General features: G+C 44.3%; 1 protein-coding gene and 1 long non-coding RNA gene across 5 annotated transcripts in view; both read left to right on the top strand.

Moving 5' to 3' along the window:
• mgat3b (beta-1,4-mannosyl-glycoprotein 4-beta-N-acetylglucosaminyltransferase b) overlaps positions 1–10547 on the top strand; it is an 83054-nt gene extending 72507 nt beyond the window's left edge. For all 4 annotated transcript variants that reach the window (XM_030053250.1, XM_030053240.1, XM_030053268.1 and 1 more), the window contains 3 exons: positions 2037–2704; positions 4444–4726; positions 7573–10547. In XM_030053250.1, the coding sequence (XP_029909110.1) occupies positions 2037–2704; positions 4444–4726; positions 7573–8070 (1449 nt within the window). In that variant the 3' untranslated portion in view covers positions 8071–10547. The remainder of the gene's footprint in view (positions 1–2036; positions 2705–4443; positions 4727–7572) is intronic.
• A 5845-nt stretch (positions 10548–16392) lies between these two features.
• On the top strand, positions 16393–22366 carry LOC115360398 (uncharacterized). Its single transcript, XR_003928341.1, has 2 exons — positions 16393–16621; positions 17277–22366. It is a non-coding gene; the product is annotated as an uncharacterized LOC115360398 (long non-coding RNA).
• Positions 22367–24236: the final 1870 nt, after the last annotated feature.

A 24236-nucleotide genomic window follows, 5' to 3' on the forward strand; every position in this document is an offset into this window, starting at 1 on the left:
AAACAAGCGCTGCCGCATGAGCGCGAGTCACAAGGTCACCCGGATGTATAAACTTCAGAATGAGGTTTATACGACTGGAATAAAGAGGCTATGTAGCTGAGATCATAATCATAAGGTGCCATTAGGCTGTGAAAACAATGTTTGTATGTGTATTTAGCAGGGATATTAATTTATCTTTACGATTCACTAGTGGGTGATTGGATTCTGGAATTATTTTTCTTTTTTGGACTATTTGATGTAACCAGGATTTGATTAATTGATTCGACTTGAGTAACCTTTTCTCCTTACATTTACCTTTCCGTTAACCATATGTAGTGATGTTAAAAAAAAACATTTCATATATGAAAAGTGAAATATTGAAAATAACGCTAACATTTTCTCCAGTGTGGAGAAGAGCAGAGCTGCATTATGCACGGTGTCGTTTTTATGAATGAAAGGGGTTGTAACCTAATCGTAAATGTCTTTATACACCTGGAACAATCTGGTAAATTTTTTCACCAAACAAGTGGTGGCCAGGTGTTGTGTTTCCAAAGTACTTTATTTGCGTTTTACAATCCTAGGTGCTGTTCCTCCCACCGAAGCAAATAAAAATGTTCCTGGACTTTGGATTTTAGGCGTGGCAGAGCTGCAAACATTGTTTCTGTTGTGTCAGCCAGCCGTTTCTTCACGGTGTGGTTGCAGAGACAGCTGTCTTTGTTTGGTTTGTGTGGTTAGTACCTCATGTAACAGGACGCAGGGTCCATGCATCAACACGTGCCTCATAAAATCAACTCATCGATACAGTAAATGAATCCTTACACCCCTGTTATTGACACGTACCTCCAAACAGCACTGAGTCTGACCCACTCGAACTCTTCCTGTGATGCTGGACTTTTGCATAATTACAGAATGGCGAGTTTTACCCCATGTTTAAAGGTGTTTAAAGGTTATTTTGCGGCTTATTCAGCCCTGCAACGGTTAACCGTGCATGCATGCTCTTTCTCTGCAACACTCTGCCTTACATTCACACTCGCATTATGTATTCACAACTAGTAGCTGCCCAGTACAGTACAGTACAGTCCTCTACCACTGGTAACTACTGCAGAGCGGAGAGTGAGGAGGGAGGGATGACATGCAGTAATGCTCACGAGCCACGTTGCATATTGCATATTGCATCCCATGCAAAAACCAGCATCACTTTTTTTTTTTGGTCTTTCAGTCATACATACTGTATGTTCACATTAGACTCTCAGGCAAGGACAAGATATCACACGCTTAAAATTTTAACTGAGATTATTGTGCTGACTCCTGAATAATCTCTTTCATAAGTGTCTCTGATCTCACCGACAAATTAATATGACGTTAAAAATACATGTACTAATACGCATATAGGTAAAGCTCTGGGTTGGGAGACATTGGGGGTGACTAGGCGTTTCCAGGAAAAAGATGATGCTACTGGAGGTGGGCTTATACATTACATTTATTATAGGACAAACCTTCCCATAGATTTCAATTCTGTTTGCCTGAAAGGGGTTAAATGGGAATGCATTATCATTATTCATATAACACTTTTGCCTCACCTCAGTAACCTGGTCTTTAGTTGGTGGTCTCCAGTGTTTTTTATGGTATGGTATAAGGACCTGATCCCCCTCAAACCGCTCTCATGGTCCCGGGTGCCAATTTTACTGCTTAATTGCCTGTGGTTGCACAATAAGGCAACTTCATGCTAGTCCTTGTATTGCTCTTTCACACCTGATCCAATTAAGGGATTCAGGCTGATTGGTTGAAGCAGAGCTACCTGAACAGGGCGTGCTTGAAGGTGCATTGGGGGCTTGATTAGATTGTGGTTATAGTTTAACCATTAAACCTCATAAGAAAACAGGTTCACGTGGGATTTATGATCACCAGGCAACTGTCTGTGCATGATTACCCAAAGTTGGATGGAGTTAATCATTGAATGTTTTCAGAAGAACAACCTTAGAAAAACAGATTTTTTTTTCTTTCAGTTGGAAGTTTGTTGAACCTTTTTCCCCTCTCGTCCATTTCCCTGTATTTAGGAAAGAGGTGAGGACCACATGAAGCCGTGGTACCCCAGCCACCCAGCCCAGCCTGCCATGCCAGATCTCCCAGCAGAGAATGCCCTGGCTGGGAAGGAGCATCGGGTGGTGTTCCTCAAGGATCAGGACCCCTTAGAATCCTTGGGAGACCTCCACACCCGCACTCACATTCTTCAGGACGACAAAACACCTTACTTTGTCCGAACCAAAGCTGGAGCCCTCTGCTTCAGGCAGGGGACGGAGGTGGCTACTCCAAGGGAGGACTCTGGGAAATCAGGGGGCCCGGTGGCCACTGGAGCTGGGGCAGGATCCCGGGCTGGGGCCGCTGCGCAGCGGAAACCCCTGGAGGCCCAGCAGCAGCCCTCCACTGCCATCCCTCCCAAAGCCAAGCCCAGGGCCAGGGGCGGCAAGCGGCTGGTCAAGTGTGTGTGTCGACCGGGGTGGCACGGACCTTACTGTGGGGTTCCCACCATGGTTTACCACTCCAATCTGCCCACCAAGGAGCGGCTGACACCGAGGGAGACGCCGCGGAGAGTAATCAACGCCATCAATGTCAATCACGAGTTCGACCTGCTGCATGTGCGCTTCCATGAGCTGGCACAGGCCGTGGATCTGTTCCTTGTTTGTGAGTCCAACTACACTGCCTATGGAGAGAAACGGCCTCTGAGGTGAGACTCAGGAGTCTGGGCTTTTGTCTGTGTGTGTGTGTGTGTGTGTGTGTGTGTGTGTGCGGTGGGAGGGTTATAGGAAAGGTGCCCTTAATATCAAGCTGTCTCTGAGCAATGCACATAACTTTGAAATGAGCTGCCCAGTGGCCGTCATTAAGAGACTGTTTGTACCCGACAGCTTCCAGGTGTGAATGTGTGCAAATAAAGTTTGAATAAAGAGACTGACACTGGCTTTACAACTATGATCTCAATGCAGATACGAGATTAGACACAGATTAAGCCTGTATCCTGTCAACCAGGGTGCCAGTTTTTTGCGAGCCGTTGGAGCAAAAGCCTGCCAGTCAAAAGTTTGTGCCAGGCTGCGACACCTCCTCGGCGTGTCGAGTTGTCGCTGTCAACAGCTCGCAATCTTTGTTTACATCCAACCTTCACGCTTCCCGAGTATCACTGCTGTATCGAAATTACAGAAGAAGTTACTTCGGGAACATGAAGTGCCTTGGGAGCAATTTTACAGCCGATTATGAGAATAGAAAGATGATTTGGCTCTGTGTGTAGCCTTGGAGGGCCAGATTGGCGTATTCAATCATAGTTTGTGGCACTGCATGAAAATGACTAGATTTGGGGAACAATCTCTTTCGCTATGCATATCGCTGAGTTAATTGAGTTATTCTCCCAATCGGTATGTATCAGTGTATGGATGATGGGTTTTTCCTGTGTCGGCATTTTGTCAACCAAGCACTTTTATTGCCTGCTGTTCTTTAAAAAAAAGCATCTGTACTTTTGTCTGAATTGTTTTGTAAGAGTCGGTGTCACTTCTGTTTCACATGAAGGGTATATCATTTTGGAATAAACCCCCCTCAATTTTAATCATGTACCCCGAGCATAGATTATTGCTCTATCTCCCAAGGTTTCATTCCTATTTCGGCCACTCTTTCTAAAAAAAAAAATAACACAAAGAAAACAACCCAAAAAAATTTAATCGGTAACATTTTACAATAAGAGTACAACAATTAACGTTAGTTAATGCCGTAATGGTTAATTAACTGTTAGTTAATGATTATTATGGCATTTACTAATGTTAATAATATCTACAATAACCCTTAAATAACGTATAAATTAATACCTTAGCATGAACAGCATTAGTACATGATTCTTAGACACATTAGTTAACGGATAGTTAACTGTTACTTAATGTTTATTACGACATTAACTAACGTTAATTGTTATACTCTTATTGTAAAGTGTGTTACCCCCCGCCCCCCCTCAATTTTAATCATGTACCCCGAGCATAGACTATTGCGATATCTCCCAAGGTTTCATTCCTATTTCGGCCACTATTTCTAAAAAAAAAATAATACAAAGAAAACAACCAAAAAAAACTTAAACGGTAACACTTTACAATAAGAGTACAACAATTAACGTTAGTTAACGTTAGTTAATGTCGTAATGGTTAATTAACTGTTAGTTAATGCTTATTATGGCATTTACTAATGTTAATAATCTCTACAATAACACTTAAATAACATATAAATTAATACCTTAGCATGAACAGCATTAGCACATGATTCTTAGACACATTAGTTAATGGTTAGTTAACTGTTACTTAATGTTTATTACCTGTTCCTTAATGTTTATTACGGCATTAACTAACGTTAATTGTTGTACTCTTATTGTAAAGTGTTACCACTCAAACTTAATAAGCTGAATTTCATTTGTAATATTTGTGATATCCTTCCCAGTTTCTTGCGCCTCCTCCTCAACGGTACGTACGACTACATACGGCACAAGATCCTCTACGTGTTCCTGGACCATTTCCCGGAGGGCGGGCGGCAGGACGGCTGGATCGCTGACGACTACTTGCGAACCTTCCTGACCCGCAACGGCATGTCCAGGGTGGTGGGCGCCAGGACGGACGACGTCTTTGTCATCAACGACGCCGATGAAATCCCGGCGCACGAGGGCCTCGTCTTCCTCAAGCTGTTTGATGGCTGGACCGAACCCTTTGCCATCCATATGCGCAAGGTAGTGAAGATTCAAGCTCCTACGAGTTAATAACTGTAATGGCATGGAGCTTCAGGGGACATTCCCCTTGTTATACTAACCATCCATTTTAATTCTTGATTATCTTATTTATGAATGAGAATATGTCTGTTGCACTGTCGCACATAATAGAGATGGATTGATGGGTGGATTTATTCAGAGGCACATGTGTGATCAATTAATAGTCATGATGATGAGTGCTATAAATAGGCTGAGCCGTGCGTAATGACAGCGATGACGACTAAAGGACCCTGCTGTCTTCCATGTCTAAAAAAACAACAAAAAATAATGAGAAGCAACAGCTATTTATGTGGAAATGAGCTAACTGGGGGCGTGGCAACCCCTGTTTATGGCTGATTGTGGGAGCGTGCATGAGGCGAACATTACACAAAAGACTTGAGATTTATAAAACAGACGCATGCGCATCCATATGGCTTCATAAATCCGACAGAAAGAATGCGTCTGCATATTTACGTCCATGAATCGACACAAAATCTGCATCCATCACATGAAACTGCTTCTCTGGCCCTCACCTCCTCGGGCGTAAACCGGTAAAATGGCGGATTCTCCTCCAGGGGAAAACAGTCAGCGTCCCGTGCCGACGAGGTAACAGTCGCTGTCACGAGCCATTTGATGAGCCTCGTGAAGGAGAGCAGGTGCGGCTGAAGGCTGTCAATCAAAGCAAGGTGCGCACGGCAGGAAGAATAAAATATGATTCTCTGGCCTCATGTGAAAACAGATTTATATCCCTAAAAAAAAAAAAAAAGGTTGAAATCAACTGTTAGACCTCTTCTCGCAGAGGAACAACATCATAATCTCAGTTTCATGGCAGTTTCATATCCACCAATGACAATGATAATTTTTTGATAATGTATTTTCTGCTTTTAATCGACAGTAGCAGTGGAGAGAGAGGAGAGACAGGGCAGAGAGAGGGGCTGACATGCAGAAAAGGGTCTTAGCAGGGGCAAGCGGTCATAATAAGCTATAAATGCAGCGCATGCCCAAGCCCTTCAATTAAAATCTTTAAAATGTTGGTCTCCTAGTGTGACCTTTTATAATATACCTTATTTCTATCATTTTGGTTGCAAACCGCTGCCTATATACACGTATCTATCTCAATTTGCTAGCGAAATGCTGGAAAGTTGACAGCTTGACGCGCGCATGCTCTCGGTGATACCGAGTATGTACAGTAGTTTTGTAGCCGGTGTTTCTGTACGTGGGCGTTTTGAATGGAAAATAAGCTGCCTGCGAATCAGCTTTTCAGAAGACGCACGCGCAACACGAGCAGCTACGTAGCAGCTCGCTTGAAATGTTCAGCGGCAACAGCAAGTCATTCCCTTGACAGCTAGCTACCGTTAACGGCGTTAGCTGGCTAGCTAGCACGGGAACGTTAACGTTAGTTTGTTCTTTCATCTGCATCGTCCCAATCAAAATGGGTGAAAATACAACTTCAGTTGAGTGACCTGGCATGTTTCATCGATTTAGGCTGTTGCAGGTGTTATGAAAAAGAGGTGTTCTCTGACGTTTATCACTTTGGTGCGTAGCCTGATGGGCAACTGGGCATGTTTGTGTGTCATTTCATTGACCATGTAGGCTAGCTGGTGACATTGCTGTGTGTTTTCACCCCGTGACATGTCCCAATAGTTCAGATCTCATGGTAAATTACATCATTTTGATGGTAACACTGAGCATGTTCATGTGTCATTTGCTTGACTCTGTAACTGGTTATTACTGCATCATCCGTCCGTTCTAATAATTTCCGCTTTCATTTACACTGTAAATTGCAACACATTGTTGTTGGTAACACTGGGGCAAAATGCGCACACGTGTCTATCAAAATCGAGTTGACGAGTTGATATAGTATAGTTAAAAACCATATTATTCGTTTTTATTAATAAATAAATGCCCAAAAATTGACTACATAAAAACGTCACCGCTCGCCCAGGGTCTTAGCCTGATTCAGTTCCATGCTGCTGCAGCCTCTGAAATGTTAGTGCACTGTAACTGTATTGAAGATAGATAGATAGATAGATAGGTATACTTTATTGATCCCAAACTGGGAAATTCACACGTTACAGCAGCATCATCAATAAAAAACATAAAATGAAATTAAAAATTAAAATTAAAAGTATATACAATAGAGACTAAATATACGAAATATATACACTAAAGACAATAAGGGCTAAGTATATACAATAAACTAACCTAAGAATATGAGATGTTTAAGTGTTGAAATGTAAGAAATGTAAGATATACTGAGGAAATAATAAATATGAAAAATGAAATACAATGGTCCCTCGTTTATCGCGGGAGTTACGTTCTAAAAATAACCCGCAATAGGCGAAATCCGCGAAGTAGTCAGCTTTATTTTTTACAATTATTATAGATGTTTTAAGGCTGTAAAACCCCTCACTACACACTTTATACACTTTTCTCAGACAGGCATTAACATTTCCTCACTTTTCTCTCTTGTTTAAACTCTCAAAGTTCAAACCTTCGTAGAAAAAGTCCAGTATTATAGAATGAACACATTCTGTACTGTACAGGAGACACGGCACGGAGGAGATTGATTGACAATGGTCTACAGTCCCTTAGCCAATCAGGACGCAGAACACAATGCGCGGGCTCTCCCTTAGCCAATCAGGACGCAGAACACTGAACACTGCAAAAAAAAAAAAAAAATGCAAAATTGCACAAAAAAAAATCTGCGAAATTGCGAGGCCGCGAAAGGTGAACCGCGTTATAGCGAGGGACAACTGTATACAGATAATCTGAAATCTGTGCTAATGATTTTGTCGTTCATTTCCTCTCTCTCTCCCCTCGTCCAGTCCCTGTACGGGTTCTTCTGGAAGCAGCTCGGCTCCCTCGAGGTGGTGTCCGGCTGCACTCTGGGGATGCTGCGGGACGTCTACGACGGCGACGGCATCCGCCTGCGCCGCCGCGAGTACTACACCATGCCGGGCTTCCGCAAGTACGAGAACGACACGGGCCACATCCTGGTGCAGTGGTCGGTGGGCAGCCCCTTCCACTTCGCCGGCTGGCACTGCTCCTGGTGCTTCACGCCCGAGGGCATCCACTTCAAGCTGGTGTCGGCGCAGAACGGAGACTTCCCGCGCTGGGGCGACTACGAGGACAAGCGCGACCTCAACTACATCCGCGACCTGATCCGCACGGGCGGCTGGTTCGACGGCTCGCTGCAGGAGTACCCGCCCACGGACCCCAAAGAGCACATGTACGCGCCCAAGTACATGCTGGAGCACTATGACAGGTACCGCTACCTCCTGGAGAACCCGTACGTCAACGCGCGCGCGCCCAGCGAGCGCTAGCAGCTCCGACGGGAAGGACGAGCGAATCGGCCGGTCAGGCCCGAGCGATTCGAAGCCTCAGCACTGATTGTGGGGTTGGTGGGGGGGGGGCGGGACGATACCTACGATGAACTACACCTCTTACGTGGAGCGATACAGGCAGCACTGACGTTGCAGGGATGTAAAAATCCTCCTTGGAAAAAATTCGTTTGGGGTTTAAAAAGGGAATCACACTCACCGTGGATTTGTGCCGAGAGCGTTGTGAGGATATAACCACTGGATAAATAAAATCATTGATTTCCTCATCCTCCCCTTTTCGCGGGGGGGGGCGGGCCAGACGCTCTCATGTCGTCGCCCTTCCTCCCTTTCCACCCTTTTTCCTCCCTTTCCTCCTCACCTCAGCCTTGCTCTCGATTCGACGCGGGGTGAGGCCGCCACGGTGGCGAGCGAGGGACATTTCGTGGGCGTGTGAAACCTGTGGAGAAAAAACAAAAAAAACAAAAAACAAAACAAAACTAGGAAGCAAAGGACCGTTTTTTCTTTTTTTTGTTTGTTTGTTTCTGTCAATGTTTACTTCGCTGTACGGACTGACCCGATGCCCCCCACGCCCCCCCGCAACTCGCCGCCCGCCACCCGCCGCCCTCGGATGTCTTCCTGTCATATTCGGCGACCTCCCTCCAGAAGCACTCGCTGCACACACACTCCCACTTCACGCTTTTTACTTGGGTCAGCCTCGAGAATCATAATTCACATTGATGCCCTTTTTTTTTTTTTTTTTTTCCTCGCCGAAATCGGAACGGACTACGCGGAGCCATCTCAGCGGTGGCGGTGTGCGCGGCCGGACTCTCCAGAATGACGCTCACACTCATCCACATGTACCTCTGTCCTTGTGTGTGTGTGTGTGTGCGCATGTGTAGTGTGTGTGTGGTCTGTCTAGTAACATATTTGAGCGAGGCGATGGGCCGCGAAGGGGGGACAAGATCAGAGACAGGAGGCAGAGAGAGAGAAAGATGAAGGGGGCGGGGTGGCGGACCGCGGCGGAGGAGGAGGAGGAGGAGGAGGAGGAGGTGTAAAGGAGCCAGAGGAAGATGGGAGAAAAAATATCTTGAAAGATTTTGAGGGGGAGGGAGGCAGGAAGAAAGGAGGAAGACGAGGGAGGAAGAGCGGTGATGAAACAGGGAGGAAAGGAGGCTCTCTCATTCCCCGTCCCGCAGTGTCTGCTGACACAGACATGAGTGTGCATAAACCGTGTGTGTGTGTGTGTGTGTGTGTGTGTGTGTGCGCTCTGAGGGACTCTCTCACACACACACACACACACACACACCGCTCTGAATAAATCTGTCAGTGGATGTTTGTCCGGTGTGAGCCATCACGGCCAGTTTTGGGGGGAAAGGATCACCCTTCTCTTTCTGTCTGTCTGGCAGCTGATGTGACTTTGTTTCCGTGGTAACGGAAGCGGACGGGCGGGGGTTAAGCGGGTGAGGGGGAAGTGGGTGGGGTCACACGAGGCGAGGCGAGGCGCTGCAGCGTTCAGATGAGGTCGGCCCGTCCTCTGAGAGAGACGCACAGCAGCTTAAATATTCTCTCTCGTCTCCTCTCGCAAAATTTCAGAATCTCTGTTTTTCAGCCACTCTCTCTCTCCAACCCCGTCCACACACACACACACACACACACACACAATACCTGCTCCGTCTGCAGTGTGTATGCATTTCCTCTCAGTCCTCAGAAAATGTCTGTCAATAACAAGGTGATTTTTTTTTTCCTGTTTGCCTCAATTATTTCGCTCCCTTTCTGTCAAAATCTTGCTCCACACTGCACACACACACACACACACACACACACCCATGCAGTGTCTCTCGCTCTCGATTTCGGGTGTGTATCCGTTTACTCTTAATCCCCAGAAGAATGCCTCGTGTCAATAATAGGGGTGCATTTGTCTCCTCTCCGCCTCATTTCTCTCCTCCTCTCTTTACAGGGTAGGGCAGCCGTTGCCATGGCGATGCCTTCCCCTTGCCCACATATCACTATCATCTGCACATTTAGGCATGAGCGCTCTCGCCGTGCCCTAGATGGCTGTCATTGGCAGGCGTCGCCTCGGGGAGACGTGAGCGGATCGACGGGGTTTTTTTTTTTTTTTTTTTTTTTTTTTTCGAGAGGACGGCTCTCAGAACGCGCACCAGCCTGTCCGGTTTTCCACTCCGCTATTTTTAGCGGCGCGTGTCCCGGCAAAGCGTCCTTGACCGAGCCCGAGAACAAACATCCACCTGGGGTAGGGCGGCAGGGCTCCCCGAGGGAAAGAGAGATCATAAGTTTGATGCCCCCCTTGCAACTTTAATCAACAGCTCGCTCTAAATAAAGGAAACAGGTTGAGGTGTCAGGCGTGTAAACTCAAACACACAGGGTTTTTAAAAACATGAAGACGGACGCTGTTGGAGCCTGACCTAGATCACACTGCAAAAACTCAGAATCCTACCAAGAATATTTGTCTCATTTCTAGTCAAAATGTCTCATTACACTTAAAATAAGACACGATCACCTAAGAAATAACTTGTTTTTAGACAATTTTCACTTGTTTCGAGCTAATTTTACTTATTTCAAGTCAATTTTCACTTGTTCCACTGGCAAATTTTTCCGATGAAACAAGCAGATTTTCAGTTGAAACAAGTGAAAATTCTGTGTTAAGCACCAAATGCCAGCCCTGCCCTTATTTCAAGTCCAAATGTCTCATTTCTAGTCAAAATATCTCATTACACTTAAAATAAGACACGATCGCCTAAGAAGTAACTTGTTTTTTGACAATTTTCACTTGTTTCAAGTGAATTTTCACTTTTTCCACTGGCAAATTTTGCCAATTTTTTTAAGTGTAATGAGATATTTTGACTAGAAATAAGACATTTTGACTAGAAATAAGACATTTTGACTTGAAATAAGACAAATATTTGTGGTAAGATTTTGAGTTTTTGCAGTGCAGGGATAGGAGATCATGTGCAGGACATGGAGAACATGCAGGTTTTTATTCCAGTCGATCACTGCAGCAGCATATCTCACTGATCAAATCCCCTTTTTGTGTTAATCCTGACAGAGCTGGTTGAAACACAGCTATACTTTTTTTTTTTTTTTTTTTTTTACATTAAAATAACAACAGGTCAGTCGGACACAGTCCACATTATTGGTCTGTGTGTGTACGCGCTTGAATCCCACATTTTTCCCTGCAGGTGGATTTCAGTGATGTTCTGGATGTTTCGGCTCACATGCATCTCTCTCACTGTTGAATGGGAGCGGCCTTTTTTTATAAAGTGGCTGTCAGGCATTAAAAAAATTCATGTCGGCGTTAACAACAGTGACAGCCGGCCTTATGGAATGAAACAATACCAAAGCTCAACACGCTGCACACACACCTGCGGTGGCTTTTCAGACGCTGTTTACCGCAGCCTCAGGCGAGAAGCTGTTTGAAAGGTAACGTCTCATCAAGCTGACTGACAGGTTTGGGTGAGGAGACATGATCAGGCACGGGGGAGGGGGGGGTAACAACGCCCTTATTGCCTCAAGGGAAAAAGTTTCATATTGTAGCTTTCATGTCACGTTGACATAAAGCAAACGGAGATTTTTCATCGTCTTCGTACGCGTCTGTCGTGATTTCTGGGAAAAGTTCAGGCTCGCTGCTCGTCTTTCAAGTCCAGTGGCTTTCTGTCTTTCCCGCCGCCTCCACCTCGCTCTAAGTGTCCTTGAGCAAAAAAAATAAAACTAAACCAGTACCCATGTACCGTTCGCAGCTTTGGAAAAGAGCTGCAGCTTAAAGCAAAAAATATATATATAAAATGAATTTGTTTTGGGTAACACATGTAAGCTTCAGCTTGAATTCCTGCAGTTCATAACGTCTGATTGAATCGGGCATGAAACGGAGCAACAGCACACTGCAAAAAAACTAAATCTTACCAAAAATATTTGTCTTATTTCAAGTCAAAATGTCTTATTTCTCGTCAAAATATCTCATTACACTTAAAATAAGACATGATCGCCTAAGAAATAGACAATTTTCACTTGTTTCGAGCTAATTTTACTTATTTCAAGTAAATTTTCACTTGTTCCACTGGCAAATTTTGCCGATGAAACAAGCAAATTTTCACTTGTTTCAAGCAAATTTTCAATTGAAACAAGTGAAAATTCTGTGTTGAGCGCCAAATGCCCCGCCCTGCCCCACCAGGGTTGGAGAGAAAAGGGTCGTAAACCGGATTTGATTTTACAGCACAGCAAAGGCAGCCGTTATGACTGCGATGATTCGTTCTCCAGAATGAGATTATCCCCCATTAGAAGTGAAACCAGCACTTTCAGAATGATGGACGGCACAAAATTAAAACAAATTGTGTTTGGATTGTAAAGGACAGAAGGTAATGTCAGTCCTCGGTTAAGACGAGACACTTTCGCAGAGTGGATCTTCTAAACGAGGAGTCCAGGCAGTGATTCTTTCCCCCAAAATAGATGAGTGCCACTTTGGATGAAACACCAGATTTTACAGTTTTGCAAACTGTAAAAAAAAATGGCAGCATTTTTTAAAGAAGTGTTGTAATGAAAGTGCCTGATGTCAGCAGTGTGCTGTTAACACGAGGCTCACCAGGGGTTTTATTTGATATTTAAAAAAGAAAGAAAGAAAGAAATTAAGGCCTCAAACCACAATCCTGCAAAGCCTGTCTGCCTGTCCGCCTGTCTGTCTGTCTGTCTGTCTGTCTGTCTGTCTGTCTGTCTGTCTGCCTGTCTATCTGTCTGTCTGTGTGGTGCAAAAGGAGCCCAAACTCAATTCACACACCATCCGAGGCAACAAAAAGTTTTGTTTTGTTTTGTTTTGTTTTGTTTTGTTTTTATAGACAATGAAAGAGCAATTCAAGTAAATTAAAATGGCAAGCACATGTGCCGAGGGCTGCTGGTTCAAATCCCATCAGGGGCTGGTGTTTATACGGCCAAGGGGCATTTAACCAGGGTTCACTCCCAAACTCCCAGCCCGCTGTAATCAGGCCGCACATCTGGTGAAGACTGTGTGTGTGTGTGTGTGTGTGTGTGTGTGTGTGAGAGAGAGAGTGAGTGTGTGTAGGCTTGCTTCTGTGTTTTCCAGTGTGTGTACTTGTTTGAGGCTCTCTGTGTGTGTTTGGCGACTTTTGGTTTTCAACCTTCTTGGGCGAACATGTATGTGTTTTGCCTGGGTGTGTGTGTGTGTGTGTGTGTGTGTGTGACAGACAGAGTGAGTCATGCCAGATAAGGGTGTCTGCTTGGCCTGTGAAAACAGCGAGCACGGGTTACCTCACTCGGTCCGTTGCCCCCCTCATCACCATGGTGACGATTCCCTTGATGAATTCCTGATCCCTAACACTATGAGGTCACCAACGGCAACCGAGATAGCGGACCAATGAGATAAGAGGCGGGGGGGCGGAGGGGGAAGATGATTTGGGTGAAGTTGGAAGGAATCCTGAAACCATTTCCTAAGGGTTTTTGTTTTTTTTTTTTTTTTCAAACAGCGTGCACTTACGCAAGCAAAGCCCTTCAGTTAAAATGGAAAAGCTCTGAGCTCAGTCGTTTCTGTAAATGCCACAGAACTGAGAGAACACACACACACACACACACACATCATTAACCGGCCCCATACCTCTTTTATGCTCCTTTTTTTGTTTGCATTGATGTGACTTCCTCGTTACAACAAGTAAAAAAAAAAAAAAAAAGCTCATTTGCATGTCGGGAAGAAAAGCGGGGAAAACGTGTCGCTGTTTCATCTTCGGCCAAAGCAGATGAATGGGGAAGACGATTTCTTAAGATGGAGAAAACAGGAAAAGAGAGAGGGAGAGAGAGAGAGAGAGGGAGCAAAGGTTAACAAACAAAGCCAAGTATGATGAATGGGGCCTCAAGTTGAGAAAAAGAGACATTTGGCAGCAACTTTCCCATCGCCTTTCACAGAAACAGTCGTACGGGACGGAGCGTGGGCATGATTTTTCACTCCGACGAGAAAAGAATTTACTCCGTCAATGCAGTCAAAGCTCGCCAAACGAAGGGGGGGGCGCTCATCAGCCCCGCCGAGGGAAATCTGTAGACACCGGATCGCTGCGGTGAACGATTGCCCGTGCCGTTTGTGCCGCCTCGCCGCGCTCATGACGGCTCCGCGCCGTTTGATGTTTTCATCCGGATCTTAAAAGGTTCATTGTGTTGCTCAAGGACACGTCAGCAGGACAAGGAGGGGACACAAACCTGCCACGTTCTCATCACAGGGATGCTCTCGAAAACATCCCCGAGTCATTTAGCCTCATTCAGTCTTAAAATCTTTATTTTCGTCACACTACACTGCAAAAACACAAAATCTTACCAAGAGTATTTGTCTTATTTCAAGTCAAAAATGTCTTATTCCTAGTCAAAATATCTCATTACACTTAAAATAAGACATGATCACCTCAGAAGTAACTTGTTTTTAGACAATTTAGACAAATTTGCTTGTTTCATTGGCAAAATTTGCCAGTGGAAAAAGTGAAAATTCACTTGAAATAAGTGAAAATTAGCTAGAAACAAGAAACAAATTTTTCCAATGAAACAAGCAAATTTTCACTTGTTTCAAGCAAATTTTCACTTGAAACAAGAGACAATTGTCTAAAAACAAGTTACTTCTGAGGTGATAATGTCTTATTTTAAGTGCAATGAGATATTTTGACCAGTAATAAGACATTTTTGACTTGAAATAAGACAAACTTGGTAAGATTTTGCGTTTTTGCAGTGCATCTGTTTTTCAGATGGCTAGACTGCCTTGCAAGATTAGTATGTGATAGAAGGTGAAATCATTAATACAGCATTGCAGTAGCAGTGTCTTACATGACAAATAGTGCATTAGGAAATAAAATTAGATGGTCCATCGGCAGGAACTACTGGGAACCGCTGTCATTTTAATGCTTCTTTGATCAAAGAATCTCAGTAAGCATGTCAGTGACAGTATTTGCTAATTTCTGTTATAGAAAATGTATGTCCACATATGGGCCTGTTTAAACCATGAATTAAAGAGCCCGACTGCTAAGTAACAATGGGCTTTCATAGTATTTGGAAAAAAATCTGTCAAAGAAAACGCTTATCGGCACATCAGCGTCAACACGTCAGCTTATCGGCGCAATGTGTCGCAGAAAAACGAGCGCTAAGAAAGCACATCTTTCATGTTCTTTGACAAAGCCTGTCAAACACACGTCAACATATCAGCGTTAACAACTTAGCTGGGATACACTGTATGTATGTAGTAGCTGAACGCCAATGAAACAAGCAAATTTTCACTTGAAACAAGAGACAATTGTCTAAAAACAAGTTACTTCTGAGGTGATCATGTCTTATTTTAAGTGTAATGAGATATTTTGACTAGAAATAAGACATTTTTGACTTGAAATAAGACAAATAATCTTGGTAAGATTTTGAGTTTTTGCAGTGCAAATGAGGAAAAATCGGCCGGCGGGCTGAGAACACAGGGGCAAATCTGTCGAAACGAGGCGGATCCGCCCACGAGGATCAAGACGACGACGATCGAGTTGATGAGCATCGGGATTATCTCATCTCAACTGGCAGATTTTTTCATTTCCAACAAGATTTTTACGAGTCAACGTGAGACTGAATGACTTGTTGATGCAGATTTATCTTTGCGGTTTTAAAGTCATAAATCAAGGCTAATTATTTCTGTGTCGTTTCAGCGATAACACTGGAGAGGCGCCAGTAACTGTAATAGGATGCAACTCCAAACATGCTTGACAACAATCAAGTCTGTGCACCCTGATTGACCTGCTCCAACCCCTATTTTCAAAGCACACACACACACACACACGCATTTTCGGTCCCTCCCCCTTCCTTGGTGTGTGTTGCAGTGGCGGAGGAGTGGCCGGCTGCCGGGCTGCGGGGCGACGTGCCTTCACGGCTCTGGCTCCCGGCCAGCTCCGTGGCTTCCACCGATTGATCTCTTGCAAGAAACATTAGCGGCAGGCAGTCAAGCCGGAAATCAAGGGGACTGGCTGGCAAGGGTGTGTGTGTGTGTGTGTGTGTGTGTGTGTAGAGGATCATTTTACAGGGGGTGCCTTTTTTAAACACTTCTTCAATTTCTTTCCTTTTCTTCCCTCCCTTTGTCGGGGCTGCTCCACAGGCCTGGAAATATCTTGAAAAACAATGTGGGTATTTCCAAAGTATGGAGAGGAGACTGTGCTGACCCATACACTGCAAAAACACAAAATCCTACCAAGATTATTTGTCTTATTTCAAGTCAAAATGTCTCATTACACTTAAAATAAGACATGATCACCTCAGAAGCAACTTGTTTTTAGGCAATTTTCACCTGAAACGAGTGAAAATTGTCGAAAAACAAGTTATTTCTTAGGTGATTATGTCTTATTCTAAGTGTAATGAGATATTTTAAGACATTTTGACTTGAAATGTTCTTGGTAAGATTTGAGTTTTTGCAGTGTAGGACTCCCTCCCTTTTCCATCAGGTCTCAGGAACAGAAGCTGCTGCTGCCAGTTTGTTATTGTCCTGTTTATGTAAGCAACGGAAAGAAATGTGCACTCGAGTGTTTGTGCATGTGTGTGTGTGCGTGTGTGTGTGTGTCACATTCCAGAAAGCTGAAAGATTACATTCCCCCCCCGCCGGCTGCCAAAATGTGCGTCATCACCACCGATAGGCAAGTGCTGGGTCTTCATGCCACAGATATCGCCCGCAGCAAGGACAGACTGGACCAAAAACAGGCGCCACTCCCTCACGGTTTGTTCCTCGCGCTCGGCCTCGAGATCGCGAGGGAAGCACGTAAAGAGCGTCACTCGTTTAGCGGTTTCTTTTTCAAGCCGTCAGAAGCTGCGCTGTAAAAAAAAAAAAAAATAATAATAATAAATTACAGCATCACACGATCACTTTTGACTCAACAAGGAAAACCATAACATGAAGCAGCACATTACTGTAACGGCGAGGAGGAGCGGCCGTGTTTGTGATCCGGCTGCGTCTCGGGGAATGATTTGACATTTCCCCCGCTCTGTAAACATCTCGAGAGCGCTCCGGCGGACGTGCGTGGCATTTCGACGAGCGGGAGGAGCGTGTGTGTGTGTGTGTGTGTGTTCGGCCCGCGTCTTCGCACACGCCGTAACACGCGTTTACACGACGGTGCGGGTCAGGACTCATAACGCGGCCTGTTTTTTCCACGGCAGATTGTTGGCCTTGGTGAGAGAGAGAGAGAGAGAGGAGGGAGGGGTGTGTGTGTGTGTGTGTGTGTGTGTGTGTGTGTGTGTGTGTTGGGGGGGCGTCCAGGAGTCCATATGTTGTGGCACCGCAGATCAAAAAGATGAAAGACACTGTAGCGCCGAAGAGACAGATGGACTCGCTGAAACACACACACACACACACACACAAATTTGGGCACACAGGCAGGCAGACACCTGGCCGCATATCAAATGCCATTAGAATAGAGAAGCAAACTGTGTGTGTGTGTGTGTGTGTGTGTGTGTGTGTGTGTGTGTGTGTATACCTTTGTGTTAGGGCTCGACCGATTTATGGGTTTACGGATATCCGGCGCCGATATCTGCCTTATTTTTATTATTATTATTTTTTTTTAAATATATATATCTTGATATCGGCGTGTCAGATGTCTTTCCTCTCGAGGTTAATCTTTAGTTCTTTTTAAAAAAAAAAAATAAAAAAATTTAATATCGTTTGCACTTTCATTTTGCTTTATCAGCTTTGCATTTGGAAAAAGATTTATCCTAATTTTTTTTTTTTTTTTTTTTTTTTTTGCCCTAGAAATATGCTCATTTAAAGATACTGAGGTACTGAATACTGAGTATCGGTCTTAAAAAAAAAAAAAAAAAAAAAATACATCAGTCCAAGCCTACTGTGTGTGTGTGTGTGTGTGTGTGTGTGTGTGTGTGTGTGTGTGTGTGTGTGTGACCAACCCTGTAACTCTAGCCCACCTGTAATTGGCTGCTCACTCGCCCCAGCAACTCTCAGACACACACCGTCCCGTTGTGGCCAGACCTACTGAACTGAGAGAGAGAGAGCGAGAGAGAGAGAGAGAGAGAGAGAGAGAGAGAGAGAGAGCCTCCAGAGGGGTTAGTGTTCCCCTAAACCAGAAACAGAGAGAAGGGGGAGTGACGGCGGTGGGTTTTATCCGTACAATCAGAGGCAGCACAGGGAGGAAAACAGGCCCCGCTCACCTTTCCAACGCTCCTCCGTTTCTCCCCCTTTTTTTTTTGTTGTGCACTTTGCTTTTGTGTGAAGTCGCTCGGTCGGCGTGCCGTGTGTTTTTCTGGTTATTGTTTCAATCTGTTCTGTAGAAGTCGTGAGAGAGAAAGAGAGAGAGAGAGAGGGAGGAGGGCGGGAGGGGTGTGAGGCGTCTCCAGCCCTCTGTTTTTCTATTTAACATTGTTTTTGTACTTTTTTTTTTTTTAAACTTCATCCACTTGGCAGCTTGATATTTAATGTCTTTTTAAGGCGTTGCGTATGTGTCGGTGTGTGTGTGTGTGTGTGTGTGTGTGTGTGTGTGTGTGTGTAAGCTCATAAGCACTGTCTCAGCCTACTGCATGAATCGAGCTCCACCCCCCCACCCACCCCCCACCCCGAGTCGATGGACGGTATCCCGGCCTCCTGCGAGGTCACACCACGGCGGCCATTTTGGTTCCTCTGAGTGACAGTTTCCTGTTGCCAATCATGATTTTGATAGAAGTCGACTTAACGACACAAAGAAACCACGTTGTGTTTTTTTTTTTGTTGTTGTTGTTTTTTATGATGTTTTTTTGTTCGGTTTGCTTTCACAACTTTGTCCCAGTTTCTCACATTCACTCACACACACTCACAAACACACACACACACACACACACACACACAGTGCAGCCTCTGTTGTACGCTGTGGTCTGATTGTGGCTGTGTCCTCTTGCCAGTCAAACAGTCGGACTACTGTAGCCGCTGTGTTTGTGCCCGAGCTGTTATGCGATCGCCATGAAGGCCGGCCATTGTGTGTCCCAGCTCATTTTTGTCGTCGCTCCGCAGCTCAGAACCGGTTTGGGCCGGAGTCCCGGGCCGCCCGGACCCCAGGAGAAAAACAGCAACTTTCGACCTTATTCTTTGTTTTAATGTTCTGTGTCTGGTACCAAAGCGGTGCTGGTATGAAGCTTTTTTTTTTTTTAATTGTTATTATTATTATGATTGTTATAATTATTTTTATTTTCCACTTCCTCTTTGATTTCTGGCAACCTTTTATTTCTTCCTCCAAATGGTGAAAGATGTCAAAATATGAAAAAAAAAGAGACTATCATCTCTTGAAAAAAAAAAAAAAAAATTATTGGAGTTGCATGCTGAAATGCAAATGGTTGTCTTGTCTTTGAAACTGAATTGCACCTTATCAGAGGGATGTGGTTTTATTTTTTTGTTTCTTTTATAATATATACATGGAGGATGTATACTTTTTTATATAAAAGGTAACTGTTAGCTAGCCATGCAATGGTGTTGTATCCTAAGCAGGGTTTTATGAGTTGATTTCTAATGTTTTTTTTTTAATTATTATTATTATCATCGTTATTGTTTATGCCTGTTAATTGCCAGGTCTGATGATTGATTTAGCCACTGGTGTTTCTTGTGGGAAAACTTCACAAAGCGGGATCAGCAGCTTCGCCCAAAGATAGTGAATATCTAGAAGAGCACTGGGTCTCCAGAAGTGGCGCCTCTGAGTGCGAATCAGCGGCGGGTCGAACTCTTTGACCCGAGAACCCGAATCTGAGCTCGTATTTAGTCCAAACTGAGATACGTATCATCTGAAAAAACACGAGGCCAGCCCCTGCCAAAATGATCGATCGCAAAAATCGGTGGGGTCGGTCCTCGATTGAAAATGATATCACATTTTGTACGTGTGTGTGGATCCTCTCTCTCTGTGTCAGAAATATCGAATCGCTATTAAGATGATGTAATGCGATTTCTTAGGTAGGAGACGTGGAGCAGAAACAGGCCTTCGCTGTGAAGGAGCTGCTGGAGGCTCATAGTCGATGACTGGCTGGGTAACTGCTGCTGCTTTGTGAAGCCTTGTCCACACACACACACATGCACACACACACTCACACACACACAGCACTGTCCTCACACAGTGACCACTTGCAGGCGTCCTGTTTGTCCTCTCGTACATCACACATACACTTCCTCTGCCTTCTGTCCATCTTGTCCTTGAATCAGAGCGAATCACTGACTGACAAAAGACACCATGTTGTCTGGACACACACACACACACATGCACACACACACACACACACACAATGTGGCCTTGGCGGCTGACTGGCACTAGGCTTGGTGCTGCCACCCGGTCCCACGTCCCCGGGGCAGAGTGCTGTCTGCAGCCAATTAACCAGCAGGGCCGGTTGCCAGGTCCATATCCATCTAATCCTCTCCACTCTCCCACTGGGCCGCCAGATTTAGCCCTTCACTCTTCACTCGGACTCTGTTCTACTGCAGGTTGTTAAAAAAAAAAAAAAAAAAAAGCTCTATAATGTGAGTGGGATTGTGAGAGTTGGTTCAATGACTTGGTTTTAGGTGTGTTTTTGATGGAGGAAAAGCGAGCAGTTCCAATCCAGGTTGTTTATATATATATTTTTTTTTTGCTTCCCATCATTTATAATTGCACGATAGCACCAGCTCACTGCTGACTTCACTGATGAGAGACTCACCGCTCTGCTGCCACCTCATGCTCACCATCAACACGGTCTGACGGTCACTGATTTTCCCAAAAACCATCATAAATGTCCTTTTTGAGAGCAAGAACTTCACAACACGGACAGATTCGTCTTGAAATTGTCAAAAAAAAAAAAAAAAAGGTTGCAAACAGTGATTCCTAACCTTTTAGTTTTTATAACAACACATTGCCTTGTTTACATCCATTTGAACTCAGAAACCAGATTTTCTGACTTACAATCTGCGACGATGTGGCGTTCAGAGTCACAGGGCGCCCATTAATCAGGCGGATGCTGCGAGTTCCCAGGTGAAGTGAATGCAGCATTAGCAGACTTTGCAGCAGAACGGTGTGGCATGTTAGAAAACAGCATTTGTAATCTTTTTTTTTGTGTGTGTGTGTGTGCATGGGCAGATTCAAGACGTCTTTGACTGTGTTGTGAGTTTCCTGTTTTCAAAAAGGACATTTCTAATGTTTTATTGGGCCAGAAACCAACGTTGCACTGATGCAGGCTAATGCTTATAGCAAGAAGGTGCAGCGGAGTGGTTTCTCCTCGCTAAAGCCAGAGGTGAGGCTGTGCCATGTGCAGTTATCAATGATGGGAGTCAACATTTCAATACAACCTGGGCTGAAAAAAAAAAAAAAAAAAAAAAAAACACTGCTTTTTTTTCTATTGACCTGAATGGGAATGAATAGACGGAAATCAATCTTGTCTGCAGCTTTTGTCCATCCTGATCCACCGTAAAGCTGTTGTTTTAATGTTCATACCACACACACACACACACACATACACATACACACACACACACGTCAGACCAGTCATTCCTCTTGCAGCTTAGGTTGAATCAGCTCACCGTCCACGTTGAAGCCCGTGCATTATGTTCGCTGACAGGAGAGGACAAAGTGACGAGAAAGCTTTTTTTTTTTATTTTATTTTATTATTTTTTTCCCGAACAGCAGCGCTTCATGTGAATGCACCCCCATCACACGTTGTGACATTGTACAATAATACAGCCCATATCCCCCGCCTCCCTCTGCTCCCATGCACTGATAATGATTGTATATGATCACATAGTTCATTTTTATTTTTTTATGTCATTTTTGTGGGTTATGGGTTTCTGCGGTTGTTTATTATTTCGTGGTGTTTTTTTTTAAATGATTTGATGGGTCTGTCTCTCTGTATCGAGGTGTGTGTGTGTGTGCGAGAGAGAGAGTGTGTGTGTGTGCGCGAGAGAGAGAGAGAGAAAGCAAAGAGAGACCGGGTGTGTTGTTCAGTGGCTCAGTGTTCAACTTCCAACGCTCATCAGCCCCCCTTTGCCCGTGTTCATCATTGTGCCAGTGTGTTCAGGTGTTCCTCGCCTCAGCATCCGTTCATCCAAATAAGAGAGAGAGAGAGAGAGAGAGAGAGAACGGGAGAGGAGGAGGAGGCAGAGAGGGCCTTTTCCCTGAGGGGAAAAAAAAAAACACACGAGAAAAGATACTTTTGAAAAAAGGATATTTTTCTCCTCTGCGGGGTCACAAAGAAGAGTGTAAATTTCTAAGTTAATTGAAAACGATGAATAAAAAAAAAAAAAAACTCATTTGTTCTCTATATGAATGGCTGTATGTTAACCATGAACAAAAAGTAATGAGTTCTATGACAAAGAAATATAATAAATTAATTTTAAAATTTTAACACTGTTGCCTGCCTGTTTCTTACTTCAAGGCATGTGTGTGTATGTGTGTGTGTGTGTGTGTGCGCCCATGTTGTGCAGTGCATTAGATTGCGGTGATTTGCATCATCCAGCCCTCCTCTCACTAGAGGGCAGCACTGTAGCATGCATCATCACAGCTGATTAGGGTGCATCACTGTGCACAGATTACATGTGTGCAGCTGCAACATGCAAAACTCTGCAAGCGAAAAAATGCAATACCGCACGACTCTAAATCACAAGCCCCCCCCCCCCCCCCCCCCCCCCCCCCCCCCCCCACACACACACACACACACTACACACACTCTGCATTAGCGCACCAGTCCGAGTGTGTCACAGCAATCACCGAATCAATCCAGCGTTTGTTTTCAGTCATGCTGTATTACTTGCAGCGGCACTGCCCAGGTTAGCGGCACCGCAGCCTAATTTCTCATCACTGAAACGCTGCGCTGGAAATTCAACTTGTAAAAAAAAGTGTAACAGCCTCCAGGCACAGATCTGCTACAAGCCTATCCACATCATAACCAGGGAGAGAGGAATCACAAACCTGCACTAAAAATGGAACTGCAGCTCATAAAGTGACAGCGAAGGCACAGCACCGAGCACAGACTATAGGACGAGAGCTTATTTATTTCAACTTTATCTGCAGAAATGGATAAATGCCACTCCTGAAAAGAAGAAATGGCTTGTGTGTGTGATGCCTCAGAGACGATACTCTCCAACATTTGGGTGCAAAAGCGAACATCACCCCGCTAGTATCATTTCTTCATGGTTTATAGAAATGAATGCAGCACAACTGAAGAAATCTGTTTTTGCAGATGAACTTGTATCTTGTTTTCTATGAGTGCAACTCCATCTGGATAAGAGCATCAGCCAAGAGAATAAACCTTACAATGTGAATACTTTATTTCTATAGCACCTTTTATAAACAGGGTGTACCTCAAAGTGCTTTACACTAAGGTGAAAAATCAAGAATATAAAACAGTTTAAAATGTACAAATGCTGCACGATGAAACCAAGCAATCAGCTGAAAAACAAAGAGTAGCAAGATAAGACAAACTCAGATATAGAAACAGTAAGATATGTAGAAACAAAGGGAGACATAAATATGGGAAACAAAGGATGACATGAAAACAAAACAGATAAAAGAATAACACAAAGGAAGCATGACAGTTAAAAGCAACACTGAATAAATAAGTTCTCTGTTTTTGTTAATAAATGTCCGTAAAGCCTTGGGTAGGGAGTTAAAAATGGCTACAATCTGTGCCATAAAGTTTCCTTTTCTTGCTGCCTGTAATACTCAGGTTTTCCTTTTGTCACAGTGATGTTTCTATGTTTGGCACTGAGCTCATTTTATTGGACTGCATTTTATTGAGGTGTTTCCACTATTCTGTCCCCCTCATGTTATATAAATGAGGAGGACAAAAAATCAGAAACACCTCTCAATATAATGTTGCCCAGTTTACTACCTCTGCAAACCACAACCTCAGTGATAAACACAGAATTAAATTTACACATTTTCCACAATGTCAACACAAACTGAGCATTATATTTCTTAAAAGGTAGAATTTATGACAGAGCTGTTGCACTGAACTGCATTATGATTTTTAAGGTTATGGCTGATGGGTGTGTATATCAACACACACAGACACTCCCCTTCAGATTCTGACAAATGTTGTTCAGTCCATCCGTCCATCTTTGGGGGAGAGCAACAGGCGCCGCGTGACGTCCGGGGCCTTGACACCGCCGGGCCTCGTCCAGCCAGCGGGGAAGGCGCGGCTGTGTGTAAACGAGTGTGTGTCTTAATGTCCAG

Source organism: Myripristis murdjan, chromosome 1 (assembly GCF_902150065.1).
Source record: "Myripristis murdjan chromosome 1, fMyrMur1.1, whole genome shotgun sequence".
NCBI classification, from domain to species: domain Eukaryota; kingdom Metazoa; phylum Chordata; class Actinopteri; order Holocentriformes; family Holocentridae; genus Myripristis; species Myripristis murdjan.